Source organism: Gobius niger (genome assembly GCF_951799975.1).
Source record: "Gobius niger genome assembly, chromosome: 23".
In the NCBI taxonomy this organism is placed as follows: domain Eukaryota; kingdom Metazoa; phylum Chordata; class Actinopteri; order Gobiiformes; family Gobiidae; genus Gobius; species Gobius niger.
This window is the reverse complement of record NC_136874.1, coordinates 9,282,436-9,295,442: the sequence shown is the minus strand read 5'-3', so window position 1 is coordinate 9,295,442 and position 13,007 is coordinate 9,282,436. Positions and strand designations below refer to the sequence as shown.

General features: G+C 43.4%; 1 protein-coding gene across 2 annotated transcripts in view; it reads left to right on the top strand.

Annotated features, from left to right (window-relative positions):
* LOC306982057 (rho GTPase-activating protein 6-like) overlaps window positions 1-13,007 on the top strand; it is a 66,454-nt gene that overhangs the window by 29,353 nt on the left and 24,094 nt on the right. The window contains exon 1 of one of the 2 annotated variants that reach the window (XM_079581830.1): window positions 1,257-1,376. The exons of the other annotated variant lie outside the window; for it this stretch is intronic. Coding sequence (XP_079437956.1) covers window positions 1,335-1,376 — 42 coding nt within the window. The 5' untranslated portion in view covers window positions 1,257-1,334. Of the gene's footprint in view, window positions 1-1,256; window positions 1,377-13,007 lie in introns of those variants that run through there. 2 annotated transcript variants of the gene reach the window in all.

The following is a 13,007-nucleotide window of genomic DNA, read 5'->3' as shown; positions in this document are numbered from 1 at the left end:
GAGGAGACCTATGGCCTTAATTTTAATATTTGCCTTGTTTCAAAGTAGAAATCATTTTAAATGTTCTTTCCCTGTAATTTCTCATCAGTTTTGCTGCATGTTTTTGCACTTTTTGACTTTTGGCACAATTTTCTCACCGCTCGTGCATCCTCCTCAGTACCTTTGCTGTAATCTATCCGGTAAAGAATATTACCCCTTGCTTGGACAATGTGTTTGCCATTAATATCAAATAACGCCTTAAGCCCCGCGTGCGCTAACTTCCCAGAATGCCTGACTGAAGCAATGCCAGGGGGGAGTCTTTCTTACGGTATGGACCAAGAACAACAAACTTTACCACGGACAGTTGTAGCGCAGCACAATAATACACTGGGTCCATACGGGGCTGTTGAAAGTGATGTTTTTATCATGCGCACCTCCGTCTATGGGTCACGGACTGAAAACAAGGCTGCTGTGCAAAGCGCTCACTCGTCCGAAAGTGAAGCGTTGGGAAGTAGTAGCGAACCGGAAGTAGTAACGTGACGCGTCTTTTCACAATAAAATTACAGCCGCGTGTCAAGGCTGCTACCATGTTTAGAAAATAGATTATTAACATGATATAGCCTAATATTCACTCATCCTAGCTTGTAATGTAACCAGAGAATTACATGATTTGTAAAATAAAATTAATATTATTTAATAAAACAAAACAAAACAAAACAACAACAAAGAGACTATTCTCCCATTAATTAGCCTATTTTATCAATACAAACGTTTATGGCTACATTTGTGGGAAAAATAAATGCAACAACTTTATATTCACACTTATTTAGTTTATATGGCGAAAACTTTTTTTTTGTTTTTGTTTTTTTGCATTTGGCTTTTTCTTTCAACGCTTCATCAACCACGTTTTATTTCGAAAAAAATCCCGGAACTCTCCTTTTTGTCCTGCCGCTCTCTTGCCCCCCTTGTACTTTCTCCTCTCCTCTCCTCTCCCTCAGTTCCAGCATCTGTTGAGAGCAGTAGTCAGGGCTCGACTCGGTGCGCGCGTTATGGATCCACTTTTACGCATTACGCGCCGCGCCGTTCTCGCAGGCACCGCTGACTTTCTGGCACGCTCCCTTGACCGACCCGAGCGCATCAACTCTAACTAAACCTGCACTTCAAGTTAGACTCAAGCCAAACGGTTTGTCTGCTTTGGGTTGCAAAAGGGGAGAAAACGCGCTGAGTTGTGAGCTGTCAGACGCACGTAAACCAAAATTTCACGGACTTTTTTTTGTTTTTGTTTTTTTAAGGATTTGTTGCATCGGGGTTTTCTTTTTCTTTTCTTTGATATATGAGGATACTTATTCGTGAAGATGGTAGACTCTGTGTTCCTCGACAGGCAGAATTCATATCTGGTAAGTGCAGCCCGCAAACTACATCCACTCTCACTGTGATGTCTACTCTACGCTTTGTGAACGCTAAAACATCATCCACCTGATACAAAACATGTTCGACACATCATTGTGATTCTGAAACAAGAGCCTCACACAACTTCCTGTGATGAGAACAGATGTCACGCTACCTGGTGTATTGACCTTGCTCCGAAACCCCACGCGTTTCCTGCTCTCGGTGAGTGAAAGTTGCAAGCGAACTCATTTACAGAGCAGGTGTTTGCGTCCTGCCAGTGTGCACCCGTTGCGCATGGTGGTCGGATGAGGGCAAAACAAGCAGATGCGGGCCAAGGCCACGTTGAGATTGTGGTGAGAATTGCGCACTGGAGCGGCACACAAGCTCACATTTAGCCTGCCTTGCATTTTCTCTTTTACGCTCCAACTCAATAGAGCAACAGGTTGGATTAGAACGCATTGGCGCGCTACTTTCCAACCAGCCCCCCTTTTCTTTCCATCTCGTGGTGGTGTGTGGGGGGGATCCTCCGCTACGTCTCATGTCTGTCTGTCTCTGGTGAAGTTGCTTGTGTGGCTGCGAGCGCTGATTGGCAAACAATACAGTTTTCTTTGGCTGCGCCGGCGGTCAGGGCTGGAAGCGTTCGGAGCACGAGTCTCCGCGGCGCAGCGCAAGCCCTCACGAACCACAATTATAATGTTTATCGGCGGCAGGCTCACTGTGCTCTGAAGGCAGATTAGACTGTGTGGAGACCGCACGGATGTTTGGTTTTGTAGTTTTGAAACCGCAAATGACGCAGCGGATGAGATGTGGTGATAAAAACGTCAGGTTTTCACTATAAATGATGCCGTTTGTTTGGCTTGTGCGGTTCACAGACAAATAATGATAAAGTGTTTGCTGGTGCTTTCACTATTGAGCCAAGTCGACTGATGGCTACTCTGTTGGTGCCAGTTCCGGCCCTGGATAAATAACATCCTGACTGGAGAAGCTTTTGGATGGCCAGCCTCTATAGGGGTTAAAGGGATATCTCATGATTTTTGACAAAGGGCCTCGTTTCCTAGTTATCCAGAGTGTTGTTGATTTCTGGAGATTTTTTTTAAATTATTATTCATGCAGTCCTTATATTTGATGAGTTTAGTGGTGCTAGGCTAGTGCTAGGCTAGTGCATGTCTATGGTAACTAGTAGCCTGCATTAAAAACCTCTTCAAAATCATCGGGTAGTCCTCAAAACGTTGTCATATCTGATTTGTAGAAAGTTAATTTGTGAATTCCACATGTAGTAATGCCGGCCGCAGGTAAACAAACTACTGTAGATCCGGTAACCGAGCAGATCACTCCACCGCTGCTTAGCTTACAACCAGGAAGTTATTTTAAATGCAAAAGTGTTATATTTCTGAAATTATTCAGTCAACACACACATATTTATGGGTAGTCTGGTGTTATAAGTGATTTTCCTCAGGTGCACTGTGGATGGACTGTTTTTAATGCAGGCTACTAGTTACCATAGACATGCGCTAGCCTAGCTTCGCACCACTAAACTCTTCAAATATAAGGACTGCATAAATTAAGAAAAATCCTGAAATATCCCTTCAATGCAAATCTGTCTCTTCGCTCCACATGAACATGCCAAGCCAATACGGGAATCTCAGCATAAAAGTCATTTGTTTCCTGCACTGGCAAAACCACGTTGGAATGGTCACCAGATCAACAGAAGGAAAGATGGCCCATCTTATCCAAGTTTTCTGCAAAATCAGTTTGCACCGGCACATTTGAGGGCCACGCTGCAGCGGAAACCCCAGAAACCACTGCTCCGTCCCAGGGAGCAGCAGGTAAAGGCAGATACGTTATGCGCCTGTCTCACTGTCATTGTTATTAATCGTTGTGAACTTTTAGCCAGATGCCTCCATGCTCGCTCCGTAAATCTGGGACCCAGCGCAAGAATGCTTTAAAAATATGACAACAAAAGAAAGGCCTTTCCACGGAGAAGTGCTATTTTGGTAAATGTTAATGGGGGATTACGGACCATCAAAACAATGGGATTTACGAGATGGATGACGGGGATTTTAGTTTAGTTTAGACGTACTCCAGAATGGTGTCAGGTTATTGTGCTAGGAAGAATGCCAGATTGATCACTTGGAAAATGTGTTAAAACGGAATCTGTCTTTTAAGAGTTGGAGATCGAGAAGCGATTTAGTCAAAAACCGACAACAGAGCTATCAGTTTCAAGTGAAATAAAAGGCCCAAAGGAATGAAGTTTGACTGTAAAGTAGTAGAAGTGGTAGTTGCAGGAGTCGCTGTCTCACCAACCCACAGAGCCCTTATCATTACATGTAGAGTAATGCCAAGATATCTCTAAAACAGCATGCTGCCTGCGAGTTGGATGATAACACAGACATGAACTCACAAGGAAGTTTTACAATACAAGAGCTTTGTGTGAATGAGCTGTTCCTGGACCGGGGCCAGCTGGCATAAAGCTGCCACAATGGTCTTTGAGAATATTGTCCAAAGTTTTGTCGGCTAATAGAGGCAGACAGCACGGGTTGTTGATAAAATCACCCAAAGCTGTAGGGGATTTTTGAATGAGATTTTTCTCATGGTGGCACATTTTTGGGTAATATTAGGGCTGCACAATATATCAGCATGTGACACAATATTCTTCTATTAATTTTTTGTGTGCAAAATACAGCTATAAACGAAAAAACAACAAATCTTTAATGATTTTTGCTATGTGTTGAATGTTTTCACTTTTGGACACAATATAGTGGTTGCAGTCATTTCCTTCCTTCCTTCTTCTTCTTCTTCTTTTTGGATTTGTTGAAAAGCAGGACCGTCTGGAACTTTGCTAACAGCCAGGCAAATCTCACAAGGTTTTATATCGAATTGATCCAATCACAGACCATGTTGTTATGAAAGGAGTTATCCACTATAGAACTATATATAGATGTTGATGTTTCCCTTTGTCTAGGAGGATTTTCTTCTTGGTTAGTTTGTTTAATTTATTGTCTTTGAAAAATACAACTGTCGCTGTTGCTGTTTCGTCCAGTTACAAACATTGATGTGCATGTATTGAACTTCCAACGTTTAAAATCTCACCCGAGTTGCTAAGAGCTCCTTGTGTCCTTAAGTTTTTGTGGCAGAAACAACATAGATGACTCATATTTGTCTCCGTTCTCCTCTCTTTGTAAACCCACTAACTTACTTGTTTACAAGTTAGGCCACATGCTGTCGTTTCTGGCTTTTCTCTCTGATTGGTTAATACGCTTGTCAGTCACGCCCATCGGGAATTAGAGGAAATCACCCCAGACTACACGTCTTTGTAAAGAATAGGGAAATCGTGTATTCTGGCTGGCCAGGCTAGTAATGTCCTCTTATATAGTACAGGCCTGTTGGATTTAAAGGCTGCTTCTATACATATCCTCATACATATCTTAGTTCCAACATGGGCCAACCTGGTCAATGCATGCGGCCCATTGGGAAAGCCCTCTGTCTTGGTCAACCAGGGACACTTGTCAAACCAGAACGGAGCTACCTGTCAGTACAAGCTCCAAATTCCCCGCTTTGTTGTACAAGTTTGCCTCAGTGGACCCCCTCCCTCTTGTCTTTTTCACGGTGGGTTGACTTCACAGACAGAGAAATCTTCCTCGGTCTTCCTCCTCTCCTCAAGTTGTGCCCCTTGTGTCAATAAGAAATACAGGTAGCCTTCTTACTTGTTTGTTTTTGCTAGTACAAATAGTGAAGCTAGAAAAACGACATTGTGTTCAGACTTATGGCGCCAACTACTTGTAGCCGGTCTCGCTTATTACGACATGCCGCTTGAAAATTTACGACCACGCCATAAACATTTTGGGTTTTCGGAAAGATATGTGCATGTTTTTTGTGTTTCCAGAAGTGGCAATTCACTGGTTTGATGCCACTTTCGCATCCAATCCCTATTTTTAGACATCATCCAATTGGGAATTTACAAAAACATTTAGGGAATGCCTTGGAGAAATCTATCGGAATGCCAGTCTTGAGAGCAATCACAGCAAACAGCCGAGCTTTTGTGAGATCGTGGGCGTAGGCGTTGATCACTCCATGCGGCTTCTTAGTCATCGGCATACCAGATTTATTTACATTGATCACAAGTTTTCCCGAGCACGTCCCGACCCAGAAGAGACAATTTGTTCGAGTGCAATATCCGAGCATGCACATGGAATATACTCCAATGAAGAGGTTTCAAAGATGAGAAACGGCGTCATTAGGCGAACGGTCTTTCATGTTTGTTTAAGGGTTTGGGTCACTGCGCTCTCGTTATGTGTGCGAGTGTGGCTTCTTATCATGCTGGGACACTCCACACATGCCGCACACAGACTCTAGTGGGCTAGGGTCAAGTCACAACTTTGCATTGTCCCACTAACCTACTTCCAGTGCAATCATTTGACACATTTCATTTCAAAATTTCATCCTTTTGTATCAGAAATTCTGTATAATTTCAAGAAATATAAGCCTATTTATTGTTTGTTTCAGTTTCAAAGGTACTAACAGTTACACAAGTTACACAAAGGCTGAAAAGAAAGCAGTTAGCTCGTGGGCCCTTTTGCAGCTAATAACATAGATTCATGGGCTACATTTTAGCCAGTTGTCTTGGTATGAGAGCTTAAACAGGCTATTCTACTCTATAAATCGCACCGACTTTCCAACTTCAAAGTCAAAAACAGTTTGCCTCAAGTGCGCTCTCCAAGTCATGTCTTTTTATGGAGTTGGCAGGAGACCGTGAAAAACTTCACGCACTAGAGAGGCTAAAAGCAATATTGGAAATGTTTGATTTACGGCGGCAAACAAGCTATTATTAAGTCAAAAGCTTTGTGTGAGGTTTGCGGCGTTGGTAAGCGGGGTCAGGCAAAGGGCTCAGCACGCCCCCTGGTAGTTTGTGTAGCAGCAATGAGGGCATGAAGGCAGTCGAAATGCCGGAGCGCTGCGTTACGTAATAGTTTGGGAACTTTTCTCGGCCAGCGCTAAAATGGACTGAAGCAAGTGAAGATATCAAGCTTTTGGAAGATATTCACCTCTTTCAAAAATCAACTGAAACACAGACAAATGAAGATATTTCCAAGTCGCACGGTACATTCCACCATTGCAATCAAGTACACCGTAATCCGCTATGTGCAAATATTAGACTTGTACATTGCTCTAGGGTTTGACTTTTTCGCAGAAGGCAGCACAAGCATAATGGGGACTGATTGTGCAGAAAAACCCTCTTCATATTTCCACGATCGAGACAGCTGGTGCTCCCTGAACGACCTGAACACCGCGCCTATGCCAACATCCACCAACGCTGTTAAGTCATTACAAAGTTCTTGGCACGGCGGGAAAATAAGATGCGTTAATCAGCGGGGCTACAATAACTTGTTTACCCGCTTTAGCTGAAGGTCAAAAGGCCAAGGAGGTGCTCACAAGTTGTCATGGAAACACAGGAGTAAGCATGAAGTCATCTGTTTTAGGGATTAAGTGTCGATGCGGGTTGAAGGACAGGAGGAGTGTGGCTATCAGGGCTTTCGGCGAACAACGTGCTTTACCAGTTCCTTTTCATACCGTCATCCCTACATCGATCATTGCTTAGTCTAATCCAGGTATTTGGCTATAATATTCAAGGCTATAAGGAATAACTGCAGGCGCACAGTCAGACTTCATGCATGCAGTCTTCCTAATCAGATTGGTAACAGATAGCATGCGTGTACTTGGAGGTTTGTCTGCTGTGAAAATGCTTCCTCGGGGGAAGAGGCCGTAAATACAAGGCACCCTGGTTGTTGTAGCCACTTAAGAGATTAGGAGATAGCCACCAAGGTCCAGGTCAGCTTCGTGTGAAATATGGCCTGTAATCAAATGAAGGTTAGGCAAACAGAAGGAGAGGAGGTCATGGTACTGTAAAACCAACAGAGAAGTTGGTTTATTTTCACTGAATGTCAAGCAAAATATATGAGTTTTCTCGTTTTTTGGTTCCTGGAAATTGCATGACATGAAGTAATACAGTCCTTGAAATACAGTCCTTGAAATATTGAAACCAAAGAGGAGAGAATCCATTCATGTGAGTTGAACACGTTTGGATAAGAGACCGATGCAGAGGGCGCAGTGACCCCGAGGTCGGAAGGTCCTCGGGGTCCGGCTGGATTAGCTGGTCCGAGGCTGCCCCTGGAATGTGAGATCAGTCAGTCTGCTACGCACCGGCACGGAGCCAGGGCACACTCCAAGCTCCACTGTTTACCTTACACTCTATTACAGCCTAATGCGCGTCCGCCGGAGAGCTGGTGCAGCGGTTCACACGTACGGGAGAAGTACTGTGACCGCAAAGACTAAAAGTAACAACAGAATTGCCGGGAGCGGGACATCACCAGCTCACCAGATACTGCAGTAATATTGTCTAGCTGATCATTAGGGGCCCGTTTGGTATTGCTGTTAATGTATCAGCGTTTTATAAGCGGCGTAAAACCTGGAACGTTCCGCTTTGTGACTTTAAGTGACAAAGTGTGAAGTATAAGAGAAATCCTTGGTTCTAACTGTGCTAAAGAATGCACTACTTACAGCTTGTACTTTCGCTACTTCAACCAGTAAGTTAAAGCTACATACTGCAATTGCTCGGACTACTTTGAGAAACATTTCCTCAGTAGAATATAAATACCGCCGCTGTGCCTGCCACGAGGTGAACGACTCACAGCCGAATCGAAAATAACTTGAGTCAAACTATCTCCACTAACCACCACTTCCTGTTTTTGGTTGTACTATTAATAATCTTTCGTTGTTCGCTGCAGTTGTCCAGTCCAGTGGAGTTGGAGTTCTCCAAACAGGCGCGTGACGGTTTGATGGCAGAACAAAGTGCGTGCCTTTCCAGACGCTCCACGAGTCATCGTCATCTGCTTTTATAAATCTGTCACTTTTATCACGCCGGGTCCAGAGTTTTTTATGCAGAATGGAACAAATGGTTCTCCGTTTGAATTTAACCATGCAGTAATGTTCCTGGAGTAGTGTTTCGATTCATTCTTGCAGTTCTGAGTCACTTCCGTTGTTTCTTCTTACAGGATAGTGAAAGTTGCAGATGTAGTAGCAACCTGTAGTGGTGAAAGTTGCTGTTTACTTCTCCCATCTTACTTCTCCAAAACCTTCTCCGAAAGCAGCAGCAGCGCCTTTAGCCCCAATTAGCCCTTGCACGTCTGAGCGTTTGAGCCCGGTTTAAGTGCGTTCACCTCGCTTTTGGAAACACCATAAGCACGTCTCAGAGTGTGGCCTGATCCTATTAGGACCAGTTTATTTTTCACACTGTGTGGCTCGAGCATGAGCTGTCCAAGCGTGCCGTTCCATTGCACCCATTAACTCCATAGGGATCAGCGCTTGCCTTAAGACTCTTTGCTTCTCAAGTTGTACATGATTAATCCTACAAGCAGCTATAGAGTCTGGGATTAGGGCTTTTCGAAATAACACATGCTGCTATTTACAAGTAGTGCGTTGAAGGGCTGATGCTCTTTACTAGATAACTAAGGGTATCTGCCTTAGCCATCCACCTCACATGTATCTCAATCCGTGACCCGCATTAAAGCTGTCTGGTCATTTCTACCATAGCAGATGATTTATTATGCATACTGATGCCGTAAAGTATTGCAATTTTCCCCAGATCAGCCTCTTCATCATCCACAATCACGCAGTTTTGCACAACAAGCTTGCGTATGATTTAATGGCCCTTCCTCATATGAACTCAAGATGGGCTTTTTTGTGAAGGGAGACAGCATTATATGTACATCTGCTGTAAAAAAAAAGAAGCGCCCGGGGGCCAGAAATGTGCGCTCCAGCCCGGTCATACATTCCAAGGCAGGCGTGGAGGATCCTCTGCTTGCAAAGTCAGTCCAGACATCTAACCCGCAAACCCCCTCCCCCGGCAGGAAGGGCCCAGGGATAACACGGGGGCCCCGGACTTGTTTTGCACGTAAATAAACGCGAGCTCATCTGTCTCATTGACATGGAAGAATCCGCAATCTGAATCACGCTTTTGTCTGGATATTTGGAATCATGAAGCCTTTGGCGGCCAATCCAGGTGTGATAATGATGTCTCATGCTCCCTGAACCACTCTTTCACAATGTGAGCTTGAAGAATCTTGGCATTGTCATCGAGGAATATGCTTGTGCCACCAGGATGTCCAGGTCGTCAGCTGATCTCATTCTTTTGTAGATAACTCTGCAATAAACATAAACTTATGATAAAATTGGTCCAAGTATATGGATATTGTTTGGGGGCACATCAGACTTTTGAATATTTCATCTGTGCCCCCAGATAGATACAGTCGGCAACTCGTCATACAAGGGGGCGTGGCCTCGTCGATAGGGTAGGAAGTATGTTTTGGGAAGCACAATTTTTCACTCTTTTTAGACGTTTTTTGGCGGAATATAAACGTATTTATCACACACAAATAAAGTCAAGTCTAAATAACACACATATGGATGCCTTTTTACAGCAGATTGTTCAATAGAAGCGGAAAAAAATGGCAGTCATAGCTAGTGTTAGCATGTAGCATGATGCTAACATGAAGCATCGGGTTAGCATGCTCTGCTATTTATGTATTTATGGGTTATCCATGTCTTTGTATGTTTATTGGGTAGAAAACTACATTCATAATTCAGCATTTGTTTGGAGTAATTGTATATTGTTTACATTTTTCTCCTCATTGTTTTCCCCCTCAACTGCTTCAAACATGACCATATATGGGCAATTCCAGAGATGCCGTCTGTAAATGTGCTCTAACTGAATATAGAGTTTTCTGATGTCAATACAGTAGATTTTTTCACGATGTCCACGTTTTTATTTTGGTTCTCAGGCCCATCCACTGACATTTGCCCAAATATAAAGCAAAGAGCCTCATGATTTGGTTAATAGTTCCTATAGCTTAAATGAAACCAAAAAAACTAAACTAAATAGGCCTAGTTCACAACAACTAAACTAAATAGGCCTAGTTCACAACACGTTGGAGGATGAAGCATATTTCTCCCGTATCTTTCTTTTATGGACCAAGCCAAGCAAAGTAGACATTTTTAGCCGTCGTAAATCGTACACTGTTAATGGTTCAGGAAGTGCAAGTGAAGTGTGATTTCCTGTCGGACCGTGCCACACCCGGGACGTCACCGCAGCAGGCTTTGTTCTGTGGGGGACAGTGGATGTGACACACGTGGGCCAGGGTCAGCACTGGGGCAGCTGGGCTATTATTATTTTACCAACACACGCCTCGGACCAGGAAAGAGCGCTCCTAATGTGGCCCGGCTACAGAATGCAGTAGGTGTTTATTAGTGTGAGGTGCCAGACTTTATAAAACTGGCCAGAATGTGAGAGAGGGAAGCTAAATACCTCACACTCAATATTTATGTGTACAGTAGCCCTGAAGGACATTTCTGTTGTTTGTCCCTTGGAAAGTGTCACAGTAAGATAATAACAGCAACTTTAGAGGAGACAATAGTGAATTAAGAATATAATTTTTTTCATCATAAACACTGTTTTGATAAGACAATATAAAGGAGAAAATGGCAAAAGGAACACCTGGTTGGAGGATGAACCTATTGTACAAGTTTTTAGTGGTAGGGGAAACCGAAGTACCTGGAGAAACTCCACTGAAAGGTGGTCCAGGTTGGAATCTTCTAGCCGTGAAGCATGAGTGCTAACTTCTGTGCCACCGTGCACATAATTTATTATTATGCAACATATATTTTTTATGATATGCTTATTGTGTCACCTAATATTGCTTGTTTTCAGGTTCTGATGTCACACTCCTATGTGGGGGGCAGGAACCAGTTGTTCCTTTTAAACCTGATTTTTCCTCTTCAAACAGGGACATTTTTTGTTTTGGCCCAAACTTGTTTCTAGCTCTCAGAATCCCTCCTATGTGTTAGAATTGTTCAAACAATTTAGTTATGCATAATTTAGATTCTGCTTCTATCGTCCATGGCTCAATACAACCTTAGGTGAAAACACTCTAACATGATCAGTGTTTTGCGGTTTTAACAACATACACTACAACAACAAAAAGTCAGGTACCCCAGCTTTAACTGCATTACACTTTCACAAGCTAAAAAGATCATGTATAAATTACAAAAAATATCGTTAATATCATTGACTGGGCCCATGAGCTCTCTGTACAACACCAAAAATCTCCTCAAAAACAAAATCATTTTACCTGCCCCCACCTGTATATATTATGGGCCTTTAGAACGCTGTGATGTCACCTGAAACTCAACAATTGCAATAAGGATATATTGTGCAGCCCTAATGGGAATACAGTACTTTGTGGTCTCTGCAGTCTACAGTAGCCTGATTGAGGTATTTTTTTCCCATATGCATGCACCCCTGCTAAGCTGAACCTGCTAAACCTCCCAGCATGCTTCAGTCCATGCAAATAAGGAAGAGCAGCGTGATATATGATCCTTTGGTGTGTCGCCTCTGTTCACACTATAGCTCCAATTGTTTGCAGTGAAGTTAGAAGTCTATGTAAACATAATCTGCGCTCGCGAGCCGATCGGACCCGCTGTATCGCATCGCGCCTGTGATGATTGACGGCCGGGGCCGCGCATCAACCGCGAGCCACTGTTTGACTTTGGTGCGTCATCCATTTATGCAGCTGCAGCCAGCGTTGTTCCTTACATAACTGCCGAAATTATGTCATGAAAACATTACTCGTCATTGGACTGGACATTGTGGCTTGCAGAGTTTGAACAAATTACATCTTTTTTTTTCCCTTCTTCCCCAATTTCCAGAGTGGGGGGGGAGACATTTGGTTACGTTTAACGGACTTCAAAAAGTGGGAAAACGTGGAAGAAATTTCGCTCCTCATATTAGCTGATCAAACCCTGGCTATTTCGTCGTGATAGCGTTTTCCCCTAAACCATGTGGAAGTGGAACTATGCCGTCGTCGGGGCTATTTAGAGGACAGTAGTGGTTCAATATGCCAGCAAACAGAGGTGGGAGAAGTGTTCAGGATATTTATGTTGCATATTGTCTGCTAGAGAAGGACAGCCAAGGCTATTGCTACGACTACAGTTCAATCCACACAGTTTGCCATTAAGGAAGGACTTCAAGGCTTCCTTTTATTTAACTACAATCGTTGTTTCTGTCCCGGGTGTGTCTTTGTTAAGACAACTTCACAAAATCCACGAGGTAAATGTGTAATCCCTTAATCTTTCTCATTACACAGTTCATAGTGAAATGCAAACTGTGATGGAGAAATACAAAGAAGAATCGGATTGGGGCTTTTGAAATGTGGACTTGGAGGCTTCAACGTATTCCATGGACAGCGAAGAAAACAAACCAAAGGGTGCTGAAAGAAATCCTGGTGAAAATATCTCTGATGAACATAATAGAGAGGAACAGACTGTCTTTCTTTGGACATGTGATCAGAGCGGATGATAGTTTGGAGAAAGCCATCATGCGAGGGTCCATGGAGGGAAAGAGAGGCAAAGAAAGATCTCAAACAAGATGGCTGGACAATGTGCTGGGAAAACTGGGAAAGACGAGATGGAGATGCCTTGTCGATTTGGTCACTAGGGGTCGGAGTGGTAGTGCTAAGTAGTGCTAATATATGAACTTATTTCTTACAAAGGGATAGTAGAAGTGGCTGGCTTGCAAGGATCGCTTTCAT